The 22,373-nt window shown below is 36.1% G+C and overlaps 1 protein-coding gene across 3 annotated transcripts; it reads left to right on the top strand.

The window, feature by feature from the left end:
• Positions 1-7,764: 7,764 nt before the first annotated feature.
• LOC122027174 (E3 ubiquitin-protein ligase At1g63170-like) lies at positions 7,765-18,311 on the top strand. 3 transcript variants are annotated; one of them, XM_042586074.1, is made up of 5 exons: positions 7,765-7,874; positions 10,249-11,132; positions 15,709-15,834; positions 15,919-16,207; positions 17,679-18,311. In XM_042586074.1, exons 2-5 carry the CDS (start codon positions 10,528-10,530, stop codon positions 17,886-17,888), a joined length of 1,230 nt encoding a protein of 409 aa, XP_042442008.1. In that variant the 5' UTR covers positions 7,765-7,874; positions 10,249-10,527; the 3' UTR covers positions 17,889-18,311. The 3 variants fall into 3 exon arrangements, with proteins under 3 accessions (XP_042442008.1, XP_042442007.1, XP_042442009.1); XM_042586073.1 differs by having other exon boundaries at positions 7,843-7,863; XM_042586075.1 differs by lacking the exon at positions 7,765-7,874 and adding an exon at positions 8,020-8,041.
• Positions 18,312-22,373: the final 4,062 nt, after the last annotated feature.

The following is a 22,373-nucleotide window of genomic DNA, read 5'->3' as shown; positions in this document are numbered from 1 at the left end:
CCATACCTATTCTTCATTACTAATTTGTAAAGAATCCAACTGTTAATCTATCTATTCTAATGCATCTTTCAGTTTTGTAAATTTTCCAGTTTTTAATAGTTTTCTCTTTGAGTTTGAATTTGATTTTATATTTGAGGATGCATACAAACTTTCTTTTCCTCTCGATGTAAAGGAGATAAGTGCTAGATTTTTATCAAAGTGTGCTTCAAAAGCTCTTATTACATCCTCTTTATTCTTGAAGGACTGGTGTATAACTCCCTTAAAATAATTAACTTATGTAGATGCTTTTATCCAGGTGTCATAAACACCCGGATAATGCCCAATAAAGATAACATATGTTTTCTCCTATATTAATTAAATAGATTATTTATAATTAAATATAAATAATATATTAGGATTATAAAGAATTATAATTTAAAATGAAATGACTTACCAAGTAGTTGTTACACGTTGTAGCAGCTAAATATCCAAGTAGTTGCTGCATATTATAGTAGCTAAATGTCCAAGTAGATACTAAAATATGTAGCAGCTATCTATCCAAGTAGCTGCTACATGTTGTAGCAGCTAAATAACCAAATAGTTGTTATATGTTGTAGTAGCTAAATGACTAAGTAGTTACTACAACATGTAGTAGCTAACTGTCAAAGTAGTTGCTACATGTTGTAGCAGCTAAACATCCAAGTAGCTGCTACAATGTGTAGCAGCTAACTGTCCAAGTAGATGCTATAGGATCAGTGTATGTGAGAGGGGGGGGGGGATGAGTCACGTGTATTTAAAAAAATTTATTTCCTTTTTAAGACAAAGTGCAGTGGAAAATAGAAACAATAAAAATAAGAGAACATAAGCGACTACTTAGTTTGAAGCCTTCGTCGACTCCTACTCCATCCCTCATATTGTATTGATGGGCAACCCTCTAAAAACCTTTTTCAAAATTGTTGAAAAAGGGAATCGAGTACAAGGAAGAGCTTGACCAAGATCTAGTCAAAATCTCAGCTTAGACATTCTAAATGACTCTAAGTTGGACCACGCCTAAAGTCCCACCAAGACTCGTCCTCACTGGATTACTTTTCTTCAGTGACTTACTTTCACTTACTATTACTAGTTACTTGGCTTGCCTTTTGACCCACCAACTCTTCCACCCAGTTGTTGTTGGATTGAGATGCATGTGAGAGGGGCATGCATCACGTGCTTTTTAAAAACTTATTTTTTCATTTGTAACAACACGAGTACGCGCAGCGGAAAATACATATGAAGTCAAAAGTAAAATGACACAGAAAACACAGGCGGTTTACTTGGTTAGGAGCCTTCGACGACTCCTACTCCAAGACCCAGGTCCCGTGAACCTATCAATGGGTAATCCACTAAAGCCTCTTACGGCACCTCCGAGAGAGGAAATCGAGTACAGAAAGACGGAACAAGTGCAACACACTGCACTTGTTCTTTTACAGTAATTAAGTACAAGTAAATAATTCTATTACCAACACTTTTGATATGAACGAGCTCGTGTGTCAATCTACCAACCGTGATCTAAAATCCTCGGAGCAGTAGTAGGGTGTAGCAGCTTCGCAGCAGAGTCGTAGCAAGAGCCCGGAGCAGTTGGAAAACCTTTTGGATGCATTGAAGCTCATATAAGTGTTGTTTTTGAAGCTTTGGGTGAGCATCCTTATAAAGGGCTTGGAGGGCGCCTTCCATAGCCATTGAAGGCGCCTCCAACCCGAGAAATCTGATCCCAATCATCTTGACTCTTATTCTCAATGAAGTCCAAAGTTCATCCTGTGGAAGGCGCCTTCCATGAATAGTGTGAAGACACCTTCCATCAGCCTTGAAGGCGCCTTTGGGTACTGTTCATTTGAAGACTTTTTGCTCTTTTGTCATGCAAAAAGATGTTAGTATAAAACTAAAACATCTACCCTGCAAAATAAAGTTAGCACAGTTATAATAATGAGTAGTAATTAGTTCCTATCTTCCCAGGACTCGGAACTAATCAAGGTCTTAAATTAAGGATCCGAAATGGACCTAACCTGGACCGACGCCTACTGTCCCCTCAATTGGAACACGTTCTCACTTAGTCACTCTCCTCCAGTGACTTATCTTTACTTACCAGTTTGCTAGTTGTCTGGTTTGCAGACCCAACTAGGCTTTATACCAGATATCCGGTCATCCCATCGACTAATCTAGACTTCTTACCAGATATCCAATCGGCCCGTCGATCTATCTGGACTTCTTACTAGATATCCAGTCGACTCGTCAACCTATCTGGACTTCTTTCCAGATATCTGGTCAACCCGTCAACGTATATGGACTTCTTGCCAAATATCTGATCGACCCGTTGACCTATTTGGACTTCGCACCAAATATCCGGTCGGCCCGTTAACCTATTTGGTTAACTCCTACACACTTGGTAAAGTGGTTAGATCACAACAATACCTAATTTAACTTACTTTGTCATTCATCAAAATCTTAGTAAGACTGTTAGTGCAAACTGCACCAACAATTATCAGGTTCACAACTAGACTTCGGCCAGTTATCAGGTCTCGTAGACCCAGTTCAACTTTCTGCTAGATATCAGGTCACTCCTTGACCTATCTGGACTTTATGTCAGTTATAAGGTCCTCAGACCTAATTGGACTTTAGGTTGGTGTTAGGTCCTCTAGATTTGTCAATTCTTGTACACTCAGTAAAGAGGTTAGGCAACACAACATCTAATTTTAATCCATTTGTTATTCATTAAAATTTAAGTTTGACCATTGGTGCTAACTGTACCAATAACTGCTACACGTTGTAGCAGCTAAATGTCAAGTAACTGCTACAACGTGTAGCAGCTAAATCTCCAAGTAGCGGTTATACGTTATAGCAGACATCGGGCTTGTACGTTATAACATAAATCCTGATAATATATATTAGGATTAGAGGGACTACAACTTAAATTGAAGCAACTTACTATCGAATAAATTATGGGAAATGATATTTGGTAAGTTTCCTACAAATTATATAATAAAAAAATGGTAAAAAAAGATTGTTTGGACTATCCAAGTAGTTGTTACAATGCGTAATAGCTAGCTGTCGAAGTAGTTGCTACAACGTGTAGCATCTAGCTGTTGAAGTAGTTGTTATAACATATAACAGCTAACTATCCAAAGTAGCTGCTACATGTTATAGCATCTAGGGAGTTTATGTTGTAGCATTAATCCTAATAATATATTAGGATTAGAGGAAATAACAACTTAAATTGAAATGACTTACCATCGAATCAATTGTGGGAAATTGAAACGGTTTAAATTGGCAAGTTTCCTATAAATTATATAACCCCAAAATTAAATTTTATCAAAAAAAAAAAGATTATTAACATTGTAAGATTGTACGTTCTAGGCTTCAAAAGCTCTTATTGAATCCTCTTTACTCTCGAAGGACTGGTGTATAGTGCCCTTAAAATGATTAACTTGTATATATGCTTCTATCCAGGTGTCGTAAACACTCGGCTGATATCTAATAAAGACAACATATGTTTTCATCTATATTAATTAAATAGATCATTTAGAATCACGTATAAATAATATATTAGGATGAGAGGGAATTACAATTTAAAATGAAATGACTTACCAAGTATCTGCTGCTCATTGTAACAACTAAATGTCCAAGTAGACTTTACAACGTGTAGTATCTACCTGTCCAAGTAGCTGCTACAATTGTAACAACTAAATGTCAAAGTAGTCGCTACAACGTGTAGCAGCTATCTATCCAAGTAGCTACTACACGTTGTAGCAGCTAAATGTCCAAGTGTTGGTTGCTACTCGGAAAACCTAGAGGTTCCACTGTACAAAAATTTTGTACAAAGGTCTGAACCTTTTCCTAGCTACCATGTGTTCTTTTAAATTAAATTTTGGATCGCCTGCGGAACTTAACACGTTTGATCCAAAACTTAATCTATTTGTTCTTTTAGGTTTAGACTTGGATCTCCTGCGGAACTTAACACGTTCGACCCAAATCACCTTAAGTTATTAATTCCATTAAATATTAATTTCCATAATTGGTTCCCAGTACTGACGTGGCGAGGCACATGGCCTTCTTGGATATGGGAGCAACCACCACCGACTAGACAAAACCTTTTATGGAAAGCTAATATTTAATTTCCTAAAATAACTTTAGGTTAACCGAAAAGAACAATCAAATCACAAGGAAAAGAAAAACAAAAGAACACTATATCGAAAACAAATTCGAAATACTAGAATCATATGCCTCTTGTATTTAGTATTATTTCCATAAATAACTAGTATGATGCGGAAAGAAAAATACTAGTTATACCTTTTAGAAAAACCTCTTGATCTTCTACCGTATTCCTCTTCTAACCTCGGACGTTGTGTGGGCAACGATCTTCCGAGATGAGAACCACCAAGCACCTTCTTCTTCCTTGTAAGTTTCGGCCATCAAAATTTCTTCTAGGATGAAGAGGTTCGGCCACCACCATGAGAGAGTTTCGTCCACACAAAGGAGAGGAGAGAAAAGAAAAGGGCCGGCCATACCCAAAGAAGAAGAGAGGGAGAAAAATAATAGAGACATCCACCATGAAGCCTCCTCTACCCCCTCTTTTATAATCTTTGGTCTTGGCAAATAAGGAAAATTTAATAAAAACTTCCTTAATTCTTTTGCCATTGAAAAGGAAAATTTATTTAATTAAAAATAATTTTCTTTTCATCATGTTAATGGCCGGCCACCTTAATCCCTTTAATCAAGGAAATTTTAATTCACACAAGAATTAAAACTTCCTAATTTGCTTTTGGAAATTAATAAAAAATTCTCAAATAATTTTTCCCTTCATGGTGGTTAATAAAAAAGGAAATTTTATAAATTAAAATATTTCTTTTAAACATGTGGATAAAAAGAAAGTTATCTCTAAAAAATTAAAATATCTTTTAATCTACAAATAAGGAAAGATATCAAATCTTTTCTTAATCTTTTGTAGAAACTTATAAAAGAGAATATTTAATTTTAAACTCTCTTTTAAATCATGAACATGATTAAAATTGAAAGTTTTCTTAAAATTTAAAATCCTCCTTTAATCAACAAATAAGGAAAGATTTCAAATTTTAAACTATCTTTTAAACATGTAGATGATTTACAAATAAGGAAAGTTTTTACCAAAAATTAAAACCAACATTTTAAACTACAAATAAGGAAAGAGATTAATCTCTTCTCTTAATCTTTTGTAGAAAGTTATAAAAGGAAATTTTTAATTTTTTAAACTCTCTTTTAAAATCATGATATCCACATAAGAAATAATTTTAATAAAAATCCTTTTTAATATTCTAGTGGCCGACCACCTAAGCTTGGGACCCAAGCTTTAGCCGGCCACCTACATGACTCATCCACTTGGTCTTGGCCGGCCCTAGCTTGGGTTCCAAGCTAGCTTGGCCGACCTCATTGGATGGGTAAGAAGGTGGGTATGCGATGGGTATAAATCTCTATATACTAGAGGCTACGATAGGGACCGAGAGGAGGAATTAGTTTTGGTCTCCCGATGAAATTAAGCATCCCGTGTTCGCCCCGAACACACAACTTAATTTCATCAATAATAATTCATTCCACTAAAGAACTATTATTGAACTACCGCACCAATCCCAAATTACATTTTGGGCTCCTTCTTATTATGAGTGTGTTAGTCTCCCTGTGTTTAAGATAACAAATGTCCACTAATTAAGTAAGTTACTGACAACTTACTTAATTAATATCTAGCTCCAAGAGTAGTACCACTCAACTTCATCGTCATGTCGGACTAAGTCCACCTGCAGGGTTTAACATGACAATCCTTATGAGCTCCTCTTGGGGACATTCTCAACCTAGATCACTAGGACACAGTTTCCTTCTATAATCAACAACACACACTATAAGTGATATCATTTCCCAACTTATCGGGCTTATTGATTCATCGAACTAAATCTCACCCATTGATAAATTAAAGAAATAAATATCAAATATATGTGCTTGTTATTATATTAGGATTAAGAGCACACACTTCCATAATAACTGAGGTCTTTGTTTCTTTATAAAGTCAGTATAAAAGAAACGACCTCTAATGGTCCTACTCAATACACTCTAAGTGTACTAGTGTAATTATATAGTTAAGATAAACTAATACCTAATTACACTACGACCTTCCAATGGTTTGTTCCTTTCCATTATGGTCGTGAGCTACTGTTTATAATTTATAAGGTACTGATAACATGATCCTCTGTGTGTGACACCACACACCATGTTATCTACAATATAAATTAATTGAACAACTTCATTTATCATAAATGTAGAGATTTGACCAATGTGATTCTTATTTCTAGATAAATGTTTATACCAAAAGCTAGGCTTTTAGTATACACTCTAACACCAAGTAGCTGCTACAACGTGTAGCAGTTAACTATCCAAATAGTTGCTACATGTTGTAGTAGCTAAATACCCAAGTAGCTGCTATAATGTGTAGCAGCTAACTGTCTAAGTAGATGTTACACATTGTAGCAATTAAATGCCCAAGTAACTGCTACATATTGTAGTAGACATTATGTTTGTACATTGTAGCATAAATCCTAATAATATATTAAGATTAGAGAGAATTATAACTTAAAATGAAATGATTTACCATTAGTTATAAAATATGAGAAATAATGTTTGACAAGTTCCCTGTAAATTATATAATAAAAAAATGGTAAGAAAAATGTTGTTTGGACTGTTTAAGTAGCTGCTACATGTAGCAACTAAGCCTTGTACTTTATAAGATAAATCTTAATAAAAAATATTGTACAGAGCTGAAAAATTGATAGTAGAGTAGAAAAACTTATGATTGAGAATAGAGAGGGGTGCTAAGCAAAGCAGCATCGACTATATTTGTGGTGGTAGTTTGGGGAGCTTTTAACTAGTTCGAGAACAAGCATGCAGCTGCTTAGCTTGCAACATCTTTGCTTTGCTTGCCAGCAGGAGCAAGAAGGAGCTGAAGACAGTGGCGAAGGAAGGAGAGAGAGTGAGGAAATTTAGATTTGGGAAAGTTGAGAGATTAAAAGTCGAAGGCGGGGTTTTGAATAGAGGGCAAAGGGGGGAGAGAATAAAAGAAATTTAATAATGTAAAAAAAAATCGAGCTGATAACGTCACGTAAGCGTGTTGCTCACGGTTGCACAAGAAGCATCAGACAACATATCATTTATATATATATATATATATATACACACACATACAAAGGAAAGTAAATCACGGATGACTACTAGCCCGAGGGAGAACATGAGCCTACCTACTAGTCAGAGATTGACCTCCATACATATATTATAGTGGCAATCCCCTTGTACTAACCAACTGGATGCCCCAGGGATTATATTTCCCCAATCATGTGACAAAAGATGATTCGTTTACTTCTAGCGTTCCCGTCAACCCGTCTCTAAACAAACATGGAAGAGGTAAATCACGGATGACCATTTGCTATTAGTGCAAGTGACTAATACATAAGGAAAAGAATACTCAGACACATTAAATTTCGATTCTAAAATCTCATATGATAATATCTCATACTTCAATCATCATACCGTCTCGAGGAACTATATTGCCCCACCCATGCGTAGGCATGAGAGCTGATTCCGGTCAGATCAAACAAAAGAAAGGGCGGATTGGTTCACAGATCGCAACCGTTCAATCTATTCCCATCCCATTATCAACTCACCATCATATCCGTCGATGATCGGACGGTCATTAGGGCGTGTCACGTTCCCATCTACGGACAAACGCTCGAAGACGCCCGGAGAGTAATATAGAATAAGCGGCGAAATTTCCCAAAACTGACCTCCAAATCCGACAAGGTTAACGGAGGCAGGGAGAAGGGAGGAGCTGCGACGGTAGGATTCTGGTGAGTTCGTTGGTTTTCCCTTTTCATTTTTGTTGGGGGATTGGTAGTCGATTGGTTTGCGGTGGATTTCTGGTGGGGTTAATTGAGATTTGATCTTATTTCTCGATTTGTTGTTTGAGTTTCGTTCTATAGCCCCTTTTCGCATTGATGTGTGACGAGGCTAGTAGGTATGATTTAAATTGGAAACTTGTTTTCCTTGAGCTGATTGCTACTCATTCGTTCCCTTTAATGTTCACAGTGAGGAATAATCTGGTGGTAGGCTATAGATGGATTGAAGTACTTCATGTCGTTAGGATATTGATGCACATACTGGAAATCATGTTTATTTTGGATTCATGTGTGTGTTCATTGGAAATTCAGTTTCGTAGCCTAGTGACATGGATGTGAATAGGCCATCATTAATTAATTTCTCACGATATCATTTGAATTATGAGAGATAGTCCAATTAAATTGGACGAAGATTTCTGGCTTGAATACGGGTGAAGTTTGTGGGTTTGAATACACGAACACTAACTCGAGTATGTTTAAGTGTCAATTCATGTGGAACCATTGGGGGTGAGAAATTGATTAAGAAATCAGATTAACGTTCGAGATTTGGGTGCACAAAGAATAAATGAAATTAATCAGTTATTTTCTATTGAAAATTAATTAAATTAAATTTCAAATTAATGAGTGAATGCATTTCCCGAGTAGGAGCAACAAGGAAAACATAATAATAACAATTAACTTAGTTGATTAAGTTAATAATTTTTTGTTAAGGAAAAAACACACCTATGTTTTTCACCTCTTAAAAGAAATCATTCACCCCTATAAATTAATCCTTTCTCCCCTTACTTAAATTACTTAATTCTGAAGTTATGAGTTCTCCTCTTGAGTTATTTTCTCTCCCTCTCCTCTCTAAAGAGCTCTAAGGCTTTCAAATTTGGAGTGTTCATATTTTCAGTCAGGTCATTATATCTTGGATAATTGTCAATCAATCATAAGCACTTGAGCGGCGAAATATTGTTTTAAGGAAAGACGGCTTGCCTTTGCCTAAACCTTTATTCTCTTATCCAAAGGGATAAATTGAACTGAAAGGGTGTGTCAACATCCATAGAGATGATTCGACAATTGGCATTCTTAAGTCAGTGATCAATAATAGTAAATAGAAACTTAGTGACAATGCTACTGGAAGGGGTGCATCTATTGTCTGAAGGGGTGCATCTGCCACTAAAGGGGTGTCTGATTCTCTTATCCAAAGGGATAAATTGAACTGAAAGGGTGTGTCCACATCCATAGAGATGATTCGACAATTGACATTCTTACGTCAGTGATCGATGATAGTAAATAGTAAATTAGTGACAATGCTACTGGAAGGGCTGCATCTATAACCCAAAGGGGTGCATCTATTGTCTAAAGGGGTGCATCTACCACTAAAGGGGTGTCTTGAGAACTGATGGAGTGTGTCAAGAATCCAAAGGGAACATGATACGTGTCTCATATAGTCATCCAACCAGTTCAAGCCATTGACTTGTCAATGAACGGATTGATCAGACCCAACATGTTGGACCAACTCATTAATTGATAGAATTCAATAGGAGAACTTTACCAAAGGTATTACAACCTTTATTGGCTTGCCATTAGCCATTATAAAGGATAACCTGTATGACATGCGGAGACATGATGAGAAGCAAAATTAAGGCCCTTGGAGGGTTTAAACAATACTACAATATGGTTGGAAAAATCAACCAAGCAAAATTATTTTAGTGTCAAAGAAGAGAATGCAAGGTACTGATCGAGGAATGTTTCTTCGATAAGAGCAATATTCATCAATCTACTGTATCCTACTCACCTTAATCCAATGATGTTACATTACATGAGAACCACACATCAAGGAGATAATAAATGCCATGTTGATAAGTTTTGGATTATCTTAGAAATTGTGGGGAAGTTGTCCTCTCAACAAACCACAAGCTCCACTAAGACAAAGATGAAATTCTCTATAAGTTGTGGAAGGTCACGGACCTTTATACGAAGACAATGAATGTGGGTACATTTGCTTGATATATAAATACCTAAATTTGGGTCAAAAGAGGTTATTGCAAGATATGCATTGATATGTGTCAACAGTTATGATTTTTTTCAAAAAAAAAAAAATTGTGAGAGTTTCCTTTTATTGTATGTGGAGTAGATTTTGTTGATTTTATTTATTTAAGTTTACTCTGAAACTGAATGAATTGCATCTTTTGTTCGTTTTCTTTATCAATGTTACAATCAAGACTGCTGAATATACGAAAGATATCTTCATTTGCAGGTTAACTACATCAGTTTCAAAGGATATGTAAAGCAGAATAACCTTAAAAAATTTACCTGCTTTGTTTTTCTTCATTTGCAGGTTAACTACATCATTTGTGGCTATTTGTTTTTCTTACAAGAATCATTTGAAGCAAATTATATCAAATAGGATACAAAAAAGAAAGAAAGTTTCAGGAGCTGTGGGTTACTGACAATTATACCCAGTTACAAAGAAACTGAAAATTTTCATAAGTAAAAGATAGGAGTGGGCCACTTTTACTTTCAGATGCTTCTGTCTGCCTTCCTATTATTGGGTGTTTATGGATTGTTATAATTTGAAATAATCTGTGAGCACCAGACTGCTATACATCTTGATCTGATGGAACGAGCAGCTAACTTGAATGGACATGAGTATATAATTGGTATATCAGAGAGCAATGATGTTTCAACCTCTCTCTCTTCCCAAACTGACGACAGTAACTCACATGGAACATTTGGCCAAGATAACCCTTCAATAAACACAGGGACTCCTGTCTCCCAATTAGCTTTATTCTCACAAAATGTATCTAATTCAACAAATTCTTCTTTGACAAGAACTGATAATCATCATCGTCGAAATAGAGGTCCATTGAATTCTGGATTGTGGATTACAGTTGAGCTTGTTGCTAATGTAAGCCAAATTATAGCTGCTATCATTGTGTTATCATTGTCAAGACATGAGCATCCCCGAACTCCATTATTTGTGTGGATCATAGGGTATACAGCAGGCTGTGTTTCCACACTTCCATATCTTTGTTGGCGCTACCTTTATGTCAGCTCTCAGACACCTGATCAAGATCCAGCACATTCTAATCAGGGTGCTACAGGGAACAACCATCCTGAGTCTAGTGTCTATGCTGATAGAGTCATCACACGCAATCCACCAGAAGAAAATGGTCACAATCCATCATTTGAGTTGGGGCAAACTGTAATCACTAGTCCAAGGTACTTAAAAGTAACTATTCTTATTTCTGTTACTTGAATATAGTTCTATTTTGTTTCATATTATTCTATCTGAATTATCTAATTAACTCTTCTACTAACTGAGATTCACTGCCATATTGTATTAACTTTGTTTAAAAAATTATCATGGACTTTGCTTTTTCATAATATTGCTCTCTATTGAATATGTATATATGTCATGAGAATTGACTGCTTTGAGTTTAGTTGTTCAATTGAATATTGTTGTTACATAAAAGGATAATCAGTTACAAATTTGATTCATCTTATGGTGGACAGAATTCTCCATATTCAGAAAAACGTGTGTATGGTAGGAGTTTTACATTATGAAAGATCTGTCGGTTCTAGCAAGTCAACAACATAGTTTTCATCAATAAGTCGTGTAATAAAATCAGAGTACATTAACATAGATTTCAATGTTAAAGGGATTTCCTTACAGTTAAAAGTACTACAGAAACTCATAACTTGTCACTTTTGCTTGTGATATTTTAAAATAATCAAATATTTGTGTCCCATCACTGGAACTTTTATTGAGAAAATGATAATTATATAGCAATATCATGTTTACATTTTTTTGCAAGACACAACCATACTAAATTTTTAGCTAGGGCTGAAGCTTGGTGACCGCTCTGGTTTGGCCACGAGCTCTCTGTTTCTCCACCCACATTTCATGGCTAATTGACAAAAATCCATGTTTAGTTTCTTGTTAATTGAATATTCAAACAACACAAAGTAATAAGTTTCTTGATAATTTGGATATTCAAACAAGACAATGTAATGAGCAAGTTAAGTCAACATATTTCCAACTTTGTTAGTGGGAATCTCACTATCAATAAATAAATAAATATATTTATCAGAACCACCAATAATTTCAAAAACATGTTATGTGTGATAATAGGTCTTTATAGTGGAAACGTCAAAGGTCAATGCCATACATTTGTGAAAACGAACCCATATTTTAATTTGTGGCAAGCAAGTTGTTTCATTGGGAGGAAATGCTCTGCTATTCAAGCAAAGAGTTGATGGGTTAAAGAAAAAGACAGTGAACTACTTGTTTATCCACATCATATCTCTTCAATCCATCACTCTTGTACTAGTGACATTATTATCCTAGAAAAATATAACCGTCTGATGCAAAAAGAGCAGACACTGCCTCAACCCGCAATCTCATGAATGTACGTGCCTCAATTGGTGATATGGTATGAAATAAAAGAGAATATTCAAATATCTAAGCTTTATTAATGATTATGTAAAATAATAGTGGGAGGCCTCTTCTATTGGTCTTGCAATAGTCTAGTCTTTCTAGACTTGGTGAAAATTATACCCAATTGTTTTTCAGTAAATAAAACACTAATATATATATATATAACTAAGGATTTTCAATTATAAAGGGGTGAAACAACCTTGTTTTCAAATATGTTTGAAAGGGTTATTGAGTGGAACTAAACAACTTAGAAATTGCAATAGGGAGATAAAATATGTTTAACATTGAAACTACACACTACTTTGTTTTATTAACACTATATATATTGAAAACAAAGTTTTAACCTTTTTTTTATTGCACCATTCTCCATGAAGATCTTCACTCTTGATGAGTTGTCAACTTCTTTTGATTATTCCTTCCAACAAGTACCAAAAAGCCAAGGAACTGACCATCACTACCATTATCACATTCTTTTTTTTGCTGTGCCTTCAAATGAATAAGGACTTGTTGCAAGTGACTATGAGCTGGAAGTTTTGCATGCGTCTCATTGTGCCCTTTATATCCATTAAATTTATATTTTTAAAAATTAAGTGACATAAGAATAATTGAGTGTGAACTATGGAAACTTTGATAGACAAAGGCTTGAATGTTTCTGATGGTAGCAAATCGTCTATAGTGAAAATCAAGATAATGTTTAAATAGGTTGGCAAGTTAAATAAATAAGCACGAAAGAAATTCTCCTTGTAGTAAGAGATGGTGGGCTTATGAATGCTAAGGTATAATCCCTTGCATCATGCTCTTTTAGTCTACAAGGTGTTAGCCAACATGGCTTTATAATAACAATACTTTTTTCCTGTAGTTAAGCTAAAGTTCATGACTGCATGATATTTGTTGATGATATTTTGCTAATTGATGGTAGAGACGAAGGAATGGCAAGTAAAATATCGTCAACAAACATCATGCATTCTGGAACACTTTTGTTGATGATATTTTTTTTTTGTAGTCAATTGGCATCCCTTTGTTTCTAGCATCCTTTCCGAGGTCCTTTAGTAACACCTTTGTTAAAGATGGATAATGAAATAGTAAATAATACTTATTCATCAACACTTCTATTTGCCTACTTGGGATACTTGATATTTAGTCAAAAGAATTATTAAATATATATTCTTTGATTGATAGTGGTGGCTTGTAACTAAAACCTGTGCATTTTTTAATGCACAATTTATAGTTCTACTTCTAACATAGTTCTTGTAAATTGTAGATCTTCCATTTAATTGCATTGTTCTTATATAGTTCTTGTAATTAGACTCATGTGGTTTTTATGATTCTATTTAGAGTTTTTGTATGATATAATTCTTTGTGAATCAAACATTATTATCTTTTGATTCTCTAATTTCCAGTTGAACTAGTATAAAAAAAATCCAAATTTTCTAAATTTTTTGAAATCCTTGAAACTTGAAAATCTTGGAAACTCAAACTGAACCAAAAAATTTGGTTTCAGATTTTTTTTTTCCCGGGTATGGACCCTCATATGATTTTTTTTTTTTATAAGCCCGATCAAATTGGATCAAGTCATTTAAAAAAAAATGCCCCTGATCCACACCCACCTCTTAACAGGGATGGGTGGAAGGGAGAAACAAGTGATAATGGATTAGTGATGAGACTTGGGAATGGATGTTGGCAAAAAAGTTTTGTGGTGGGTTAGGGGAAAATATACTTTCTGGATACTAATCAACACTACAAGAAAATGAACAAAGGTTTTTTTTTGGAGGGATGTGGAATTTAGGATCAGAGAGAATAGGGATTTGTTTTGAGATGATAGGGAGGTTCATGTAGCAAAGAAGTAGAGGGATACCTACTGCCAAGTTTTCCTCTTCTTGACACATTGTGCTTCTTGCATGATCTTCAATAGGTTTGTAACCTCTGAGGGAGCTTTTTGAGGAGTGGCCATGAGGCACTACAAAAGTCTTCGGGGTGTCGTGATGAGTTACCCATTGATGGATTTGATACCATTTTTTAGGAGCATACAAGATCAAGTTTGAGCAAGGATGTCTATTGTTCTTAGGGAGGGACGAAGATACCCATCTTCTAGCAAGGAGTGACAGCTAATCAATGCAAAACTTGCTTGGTTTTCTTATTGGTGAGATGTTATATATACTCATATCAACTATGTCTAACTCCTAAAAACTTGGTTTACATGACATTTTATATGGGCACTCTTAATGAAACTACTAATTCTAAAATAAATGTATAAGAATACTGTGTTCATGATGGGTTAATTCTATATTTAAAATATAATTTATTTATTTCTCATTGTCGATATGGAGCCCTGCCCTATTGACTTGATAGATAAACACATAGGATGTTGCTTTGAATTTCCGTGCAAGAACATCTAAATTGCGGGAATTATGTGGCTTAGATTATGGATTTCTTCAAGTTGAATTGATTGGGTGTCAATCATGCGGTTAATTTTTTTTTATCATCTACCCTTTCTGTGTCCTTGTTAGATGCTCAACAGTCCCAACACTAACGTTCAAAATCAGGCATGATACTCCTGTTGTCCTTTTACAAATGAGATGCACAATACCTAGATACATGTTTAAGTCAGATATTTGTACTCGAGCTTGGGTAACATAGGTGAGAACACATGAAATATGAATATATTTCCCTGTTATATGAGTATCTCTAGTGATATGACTTTCACCAATTATCACTATAAATATGTGGCTTAGGTTGCAATCAGATGCTGACTCTTGAAAAGGAAAAAAGACTGGCGAACTGTCAAATGCTGTGCAGGAATCAAAGCACTTGTTAACTTTTTATGCAGACTCATTCAGATTATCTGATTCTTAGCTTAGAGATCCTTATCTTCTATATCATAATAGTTGTGGCTTAATGTGATCACTTTATTTTTTTTTCTTCTGTTAATTTAGCAATTCTTCTGCCAATACAAACAACCAATTCGAAAATGAGTGCTTAGAATCAACCGTAAACCATCAGGACCTAGAACAAGAAAATGTTTTATAATTACTTATGTGGTTTGTATGGACCTGCTGCCTTGCAGTCTGAAATCTTGAGCATATTTGATTGACTAAAATTTAAGTCAACTGAGTGTGTGGAAGGGTGAATCAGAGGCTCGAGTAGTGATTAAGGAAAAAAATTGTTTTGGTATGCTTGGCATTGGGTGATTCTTGTTATCAAACAAATGAATAGAAGTAACTGTGTCAGGTACCTTGAAAAACTTTTACCTATCTAGATGCTTAACCTAATTATTTGTGCTTACAGCAATTGTATGTTCACACAATTCCCTGCATGTATAGGGTTACCAGCAAAAATTCACATTTTTTTTGTTTGCAGGATAAATGCAATAGTTGGAAATTTCAAGACAGCCTTGGATTGTTTCTTTGCTGTGTGGTTTGTTGTTGGAAATATCTGGGTTTTTGGTGGGCATTCATCTTCCCATGATGCCCCTAACTTGTATAGGTATATGTGGAATTGGAGCACACTTTTTTCTTCTTGATCATTTATAAATTGAAGATTCACTTTTTAATTTCTGCTTGTTCTCAGGTTATGTATTGTCTTTCTTGCATTCAGTTGTATCGGATATGCCTTACCTTTCCTTCTATGTACAATGATTTGTTGTTGCTTGCCGTGCTTCATATCTATCATGGGCATGAGAGATGATACACCTCATGGAAGAGGTGCTACCTCAGAATCAATTAATGAACTGCCAAGTTACAAGTTCAAATCAAGGAGGCAGAAAAGTAGAGGGAATTCAGATTTTGATAGCCATTCAAGTGGTGGCATACTGGCTGCTGGTACTGATAAGGAGCGCACTATTTCTGCTGAAGATGCTGTAAGTACCCTCTTCACTATGTGATTATGTCATCTGTTTGCATATGCTACAAAGCTAATTGTAATTAACTAGGAACAGCCACAACAAAATTATAAACCATAAGATTTTATAAGCTATTTGTAACACATTATAGCTTAAGTATAGTCTGCTAAATATTAAGGTTTTTTGAAAGGCATTTCTATCCAACAAGTATACTCATTGTATAGCTCATATGTGGTATACGTAGGGCAAATGTGGTTGATAGTAAAAACATATGAAAAATACTTATATTAATGAAACTGACTAACATTTATCCAACAAAGGATAGTAATCAATTCATCCAATACATAATTCCACATAGAAAAAATATAAGATTCATACAAAAGAGGTTGCATAATAAAACAATGTAGAATACACTGTTTATTAGCAACATGCAGATAATGTAATTAAGATCCAAATTTTCTGTCTGTTGCAAAATACTTTTTACACTTACAAGTTACTTGTCACCATATTAAAAACTTCATTAGTATGTTGTAATCACAAGAATTAATGTTCTTTAGTAGAGAAATCATCAGAAAAATATCACATTGAGTTCTAGATCATTAAAGGAACTAAATCAATTTTTTTTTTCTCCATTGCATAGATGACCCATCTGCCCATATATACAATATGGTCCCCTGTCCATCACTTTTTTTTTTGTTTTTTTGCTCCAATATGGTCACTTGTCCAAAGTGCCTAGGTAGCCAAATGGACAGGCTTTCAGTACAATTATAATTACCATTCTGAGTGCAATTCTCCATCTATTAGTTTTTTTGCTACATTGCAGCATCATCATCATGAGCCCATGCAGCTGTTTTCAAGTTATTGTTGGTTGGTAGGTAGAATAGTGTTCCTTTTCCAGACTCCTTACTCCCACAGACCCTTCTGTGGACTAGTAAGTATAGTTGTAGTTTAAGTAGTTTCCATCTTTTCTATTTTTTGGCAAAAGATAAGTCAATTGCCGACCGTCTTTCACATTCCTAAGTGAGATCCCACCAAGGTCAAATAAAAAGGTCTGAAAGTTCATGTTTTCTTGCTTAGAAGTATAAGGGACGCTCTTAAAAAAAATTGTACCATCAGAGACTATTTGCAGGTGGATTCTGTACATATATAAAATAATATTTCCATCTCAACAAACAAGGGAATAAACTGAACCCACCTTCGTTTAGCTATCAAGAATAGCCTTCTAGTAAAAGTAGATCTATGCTCCTGTCTAAATTAATGTTAAATTTGATGACACAATGACAGTGATGTTTGTGATAAAATAAGGCCATCTAACAATGGGTCTAGGATACGAAGGGTGGAAATCTGCATCATGAATATATATCTTAAGGTGTATGGTTAGTTTGATAATTGATGCATTTCTCTTAGCTAAATGCTGGTCATGATTGTATTTTCTCAACGTTTAGGTTAAGTTATTGGAACTATCTCAGCTGAATGACCAACTCTGCAGGTCTGTTGCATTTGCCTATCAAAATATGTTGACAATGACGAGCTGCGTGAACTTCCGTGCACTCATTTTTTCCACAAAGAATGCGTGGACAAGTGGCTCAAGCTAAATGCACTTTGTCCCCTCTGCAAAGCTGTTGTAGGGGCCACCAGTTCACAACCATCAGTTACAGATACAGGAATTCATCATTATGCAGGATTGACAGAGGTATAGATGCAATATGTGCTCATTTTTGGCCAGGCAAGATACACAAGCACGCATATGGAAGTGGAAAGCTTGAGCAAGCCCATGGATATACATGTACACTGATTTGGCAGCTGAGTTGGGTGTGACAGTTTTTTTTTATGTACTTGTGTATGTATATAAAATTTCCAGCAAATTGTATTTAGATCCAATCACAGTGTATCTCCATTTAGGTTGAATATACTTTAGGTGGAAAGACAGACAAGGGAGGAAGAGAAGGGAAAGTGATACAAAAAACGTATACTAGTGATTCATGCTCTATATGCTATTTTTTGAGCCTCTCTATCTCCCTCAAGCTTTAGATGGATATTATTATACACCTTGAAAAGATTGATGCATTCTGTAAAATCTTAAAATTGAATGTGAAGTTGCACAGAACTAGCAAACTGATCATGATGTGTGTGTGTTTTTTGTTGCTTGTTTTTCTTATTTTAACTCGGCTGATTTCCTTCCTGCTAATATTTTCCTATCTTTTCCATTGAACTATTGATGGTTAGATGTTCCCCTCCTTAATGTTATTTTGAAGTTAAGGAAATGTTGATGTGGATTTTCAAGGTGCTTTCTTGACGTTTGGAAATGCTTTCTTGAGGTTGGAAGTGTTTTCATTATTGTCTTTTGATCCTAAAGCTTATAATTACTTAGCCACATGGTCAAGAAAAGGGTTAGCTCCTAAAGCTCTTTTGGGCGCCAGCACCACTGACCTGGAAATCTGGGGCAGATGACGATGATTACTACGCCACCACAGCTCCATCACATCCACAGCTCCGTCACAGCAGCAGCACAAGGAAGCGGAGGCTGTCTTCCACATAGTGGGTTATTAATATTTCTAATCCAGGTGTCTAATTGTTTGAATTAATTAGATCATCCAGATCCTATAAAAATTTTTCATAAAATATTCGTGGTATTCACGAAGACTCATTTAAGCGGTTAGTGTTCTTAGAATTGCTATTCTATAGGAGAAAAGTTTTACAATACATCACAATTGAGATTCGATTTTTGACTGATTAACCGCTTGAAAACCTAACCTCTATTCGGGACAAGTATATTATTCTTTAACAGAATTTGTTTTAAATATTTTTCACACTGAGAAAAAATAAATTAAAAAATATTTAATTATAAATTTTAAAACATTATGATTTTGTTTGTAAAAATATAAAATATATATACGTCGAGCCGACCTTCTCTTCCACTTTCACCCGCCTTTTCCTATTTTTGTCTCTTTAAATCAAAATTTTCTAAACATAAATTTAATCTATTTTTTTTATATGAAAACAAAGATCTATTATTTTTATTTTTATTTTATATCGGATCCTTCAAAATTTAGGACCAATTATGCTATACGGTTGTTTGACTATACTTACAATTATCTTTTTTCCCCTCTTTTTAGATATCTCACTGTATGATATTAGCTTTGGATACCAAATTGCATAAGTTGCCTCATAGAATAGGTTTTGTTATATCCATTCAAGTTCCATTTTATCACACATATAGCATTACTAGAGTTCAAACCATTTAATTGTTGAAAAAAGTTGAATAAAAACGTGGCATGTGGGTTGTAGTCCCATAACAATTGAAAGCAAGGCTTTTCGACTGATTCGGAATAAAGGGGGTTGGAAATCTAGGGCCCGGATGACATCAACCCGAGGGGTATTTTTGTGAACACCATTATTTGTTACATCAGTCAGACAACTTGTTGGCCAGCATACAAGAAAAGGAAGATCGCCAGCTTACTTATACGCTACGTGGCACGCTTGCTTGTGCCACATGGCACCCAAGGCCACATGGCAAGCAAGCTTGCAAGCCAAGTGGCTTGCTGGCAGCCACCAGCAAGCCACGTTGTGGCTTGCTGGCAAATTGCAGCCAACAGCAAGCCACGTTGTGGCTTACTGTGCTTGCAAGACAAGCACAACAAGGTCTATATAAGACCTTGGAGTGGAGAGGAATGAAGCAGACGAGGGAAAAGCTTCAGTGAGCTTTGAAAACAAACACCAGTGAGCTTTGTGCTTTGTGAGAGGAAAAGCTCAAGTGAGCTTTGTGTGAGAAGAGCATGCTTCAATTCCTCTTTGAATCCCCATGTTTCCTTCTCTTCTGTTGTGCACTTCTTTTGCTCAACAGAAATAGTGATAGTTTTCGGATCTAGTTCAGATCGTCACGACAACCAGTGCTCGGTTGTGTTCGTGATCCTGTCGTTTTATCTGGGAAACAGACATCCACCTGATCCTCTGAGCACCGCGGAGGGGTCGAATCTGTTTTAAGGAGACAGCGCTCTGCTAGACTCGGCATCCACTCTGAGTTCGTGTTGCAGTTCTCGACATCCTGTCAGCAATTCTCAGCAGTAACGTGGCACCGCTCGACAACTCACGGTGTCCTCGACTCACCTACTCGGCACGTGGCTCGGCTCGCTAGAGTCGACAGTTTGAGATTATCTGCTCAAACCTACTTGATTGTAAGTTCTTGTGACTCTGGTACGCACTCAGAAGCATGGAAAAGAGCTTCTGTGACAATCACACAGATTGTAACGGGTTTACTCCCAACAAATCTTAAAACAGATTCATTCTGTTACCATGGCGGCAGAAAATGTTGAGATGCAACAGGCTCAACATGTGCCGGCCTCCTCCGCCCCGATTGGGAATGTGCCAATGAATCACGGGTAAAAGCCAGAAAAATTCACAGGAGTGAATTTCAAGCGGTGGCAGCAGAAGATGTTCTTCTACTTAACCACGCTAGGTCTGGCACATATCTTGACCGAGGAAATTCCCAAGGTTGTTAAGGGTGTAGATGAGGTGAACACCCTCCTTCTGCTCGACAAATGGAACGAGTCTCAGTTCCTCTGTCGAAACTACATCCTTAACAATCTTGCCGACTCACTCTATCTTGTGTATTGTGAGATAAAAACGGCAAAGGAACTGTGGGAATCTCTGGACAAGAAATATAAATCGGAGGATGCTGGGGCCAAAAAGTTTATTGTTGGTCGTTTCCTGGACTATAAGATGAGTGACTCGAAATCTGTAATCAGTCAAGTCCAGGAGCTTCAAGTACTCTTACAAGAAATTCATTCAGAAGGTATGACTCTGAGCGAAACCTTCCAAGTGGCAGCTATCATCGAAAAGCTACCAACTGGCTGGAAGGACTTTAAGAATTATTTGAAACACAAGCGGAAGGAAATGAACCTGGAGGAACTTGTTGTTCGCCTTCGTATAGAAGAAGACAACAAGAATTCGGAGAGAAAACTGTTCTCTCAGGCTATTGTAAAAGCCAATGTTGTTGAGCACGGACAAAGCTCAAAAAGGAAGCATCCAAAATCTTCCACGACGCAACCCAAAGGACAAAATATGAAAAAGAAGTTCTTAGGGAAATGCTACAATTGTGATCGTATGGGTCACAAAGCTTCAGACTGTAAAAGGCCAAAGAAGAAAAAGTCTGAGGCCAACCTGACAGGAGAACAGAATATGGATTTCTGCGCCGTGATCTCTGAAGTGAACCTAATAGTTCCAATCCTCGGCAATGGTGGATTGATACTGGAGCCACCAGACATGTGTGCTGCAACAAAGAGCTGCTCCACAACTTCGAAGAAGTCACTGGAGATAAACTGTTCATGGGGAACTCAGCAACCTCGGACGTCATAGGCCAAGGAAAAGTGGTGCTGAAAATGACCTCGGGCAAGGATCTCACTCTAAACAATGTGTTGTATGTTCCGGAGATTCGAAAGAATCTAGTATCCGGCTCACTGTTGAGCAAGCATGACTTTCACATTGTTTTTGAGTCGGACAGAGTTGTATTGTCCAAAAATGGAGTGTTTATATGAAGAGGCTATGTATCTGATGGGCTGTTTAAGCTCAATGTAATGGCCATTAGGCCCAAGATAAATAAAAATGAAAGCTCTTCCACTTATATGCTTGAGTCTTTGTGTTTGTGGCATGGTAGACTAGGACATGTTAACTACGATATATTGTGTAGATTAATAAACATGCAAAGCAAACCTACATTCCACCTTGACCCAAAACACAAGTGTGAGATTTGTGTTGAAGCGAAAATGACAAGGTCATCCTTTCAACATATTGAAAGAAGTAATGAACCACTTGACCTAATCCACACTGATGTGTGCGACCTAAAAGGTACGCCAACACGTGGTGGTAATAAATATTTTATCACTTTTGTAGATGATAACACAAAATACTGTTATGTGTATCTTCTCAAAAGTAAGGATGAAGCTATAGAGAAATTCGCTCTCTATAAAAATGAGGTTGAAAACCAGCGTAATAGAAAGATTAAGGTGGTCCAAAGTGACCGAGGCGGTGAATACGTATCGCCATTCGCTGAGTTGTGTGCTGAACATGGGATCAGACACGAAACAACAGCTCCATATACTCCTCAGCAAAACGGAGTTGTTGAGCGAAAGAATCGAATGCTTAAGGAGATGATGAATGTTCTTCTATTAAGCTCTGGATTGTTAGA

This window comes from Zingiber officinale, chromosome 10A, assembly GCF_018446385.1.
Source record: "Zingiber officinale cultivar Zhangliang chromosome 10A, Zo_v1.1, whole genome shotgun sequence".
In the NCBI taxonomy this organism is placed as follows: domain Eukaryota; kingdom Viridiplantae; phylum Streptophyta; class Magnoliopsida; order Zingiberales; family Zingiberaceae; genus Zingiber; species Zingiber officinale.
Note: the sequence above shows the minus strand (reverse complement) of the source record. Positions and strands in the feature narration are given on the sequence as shown.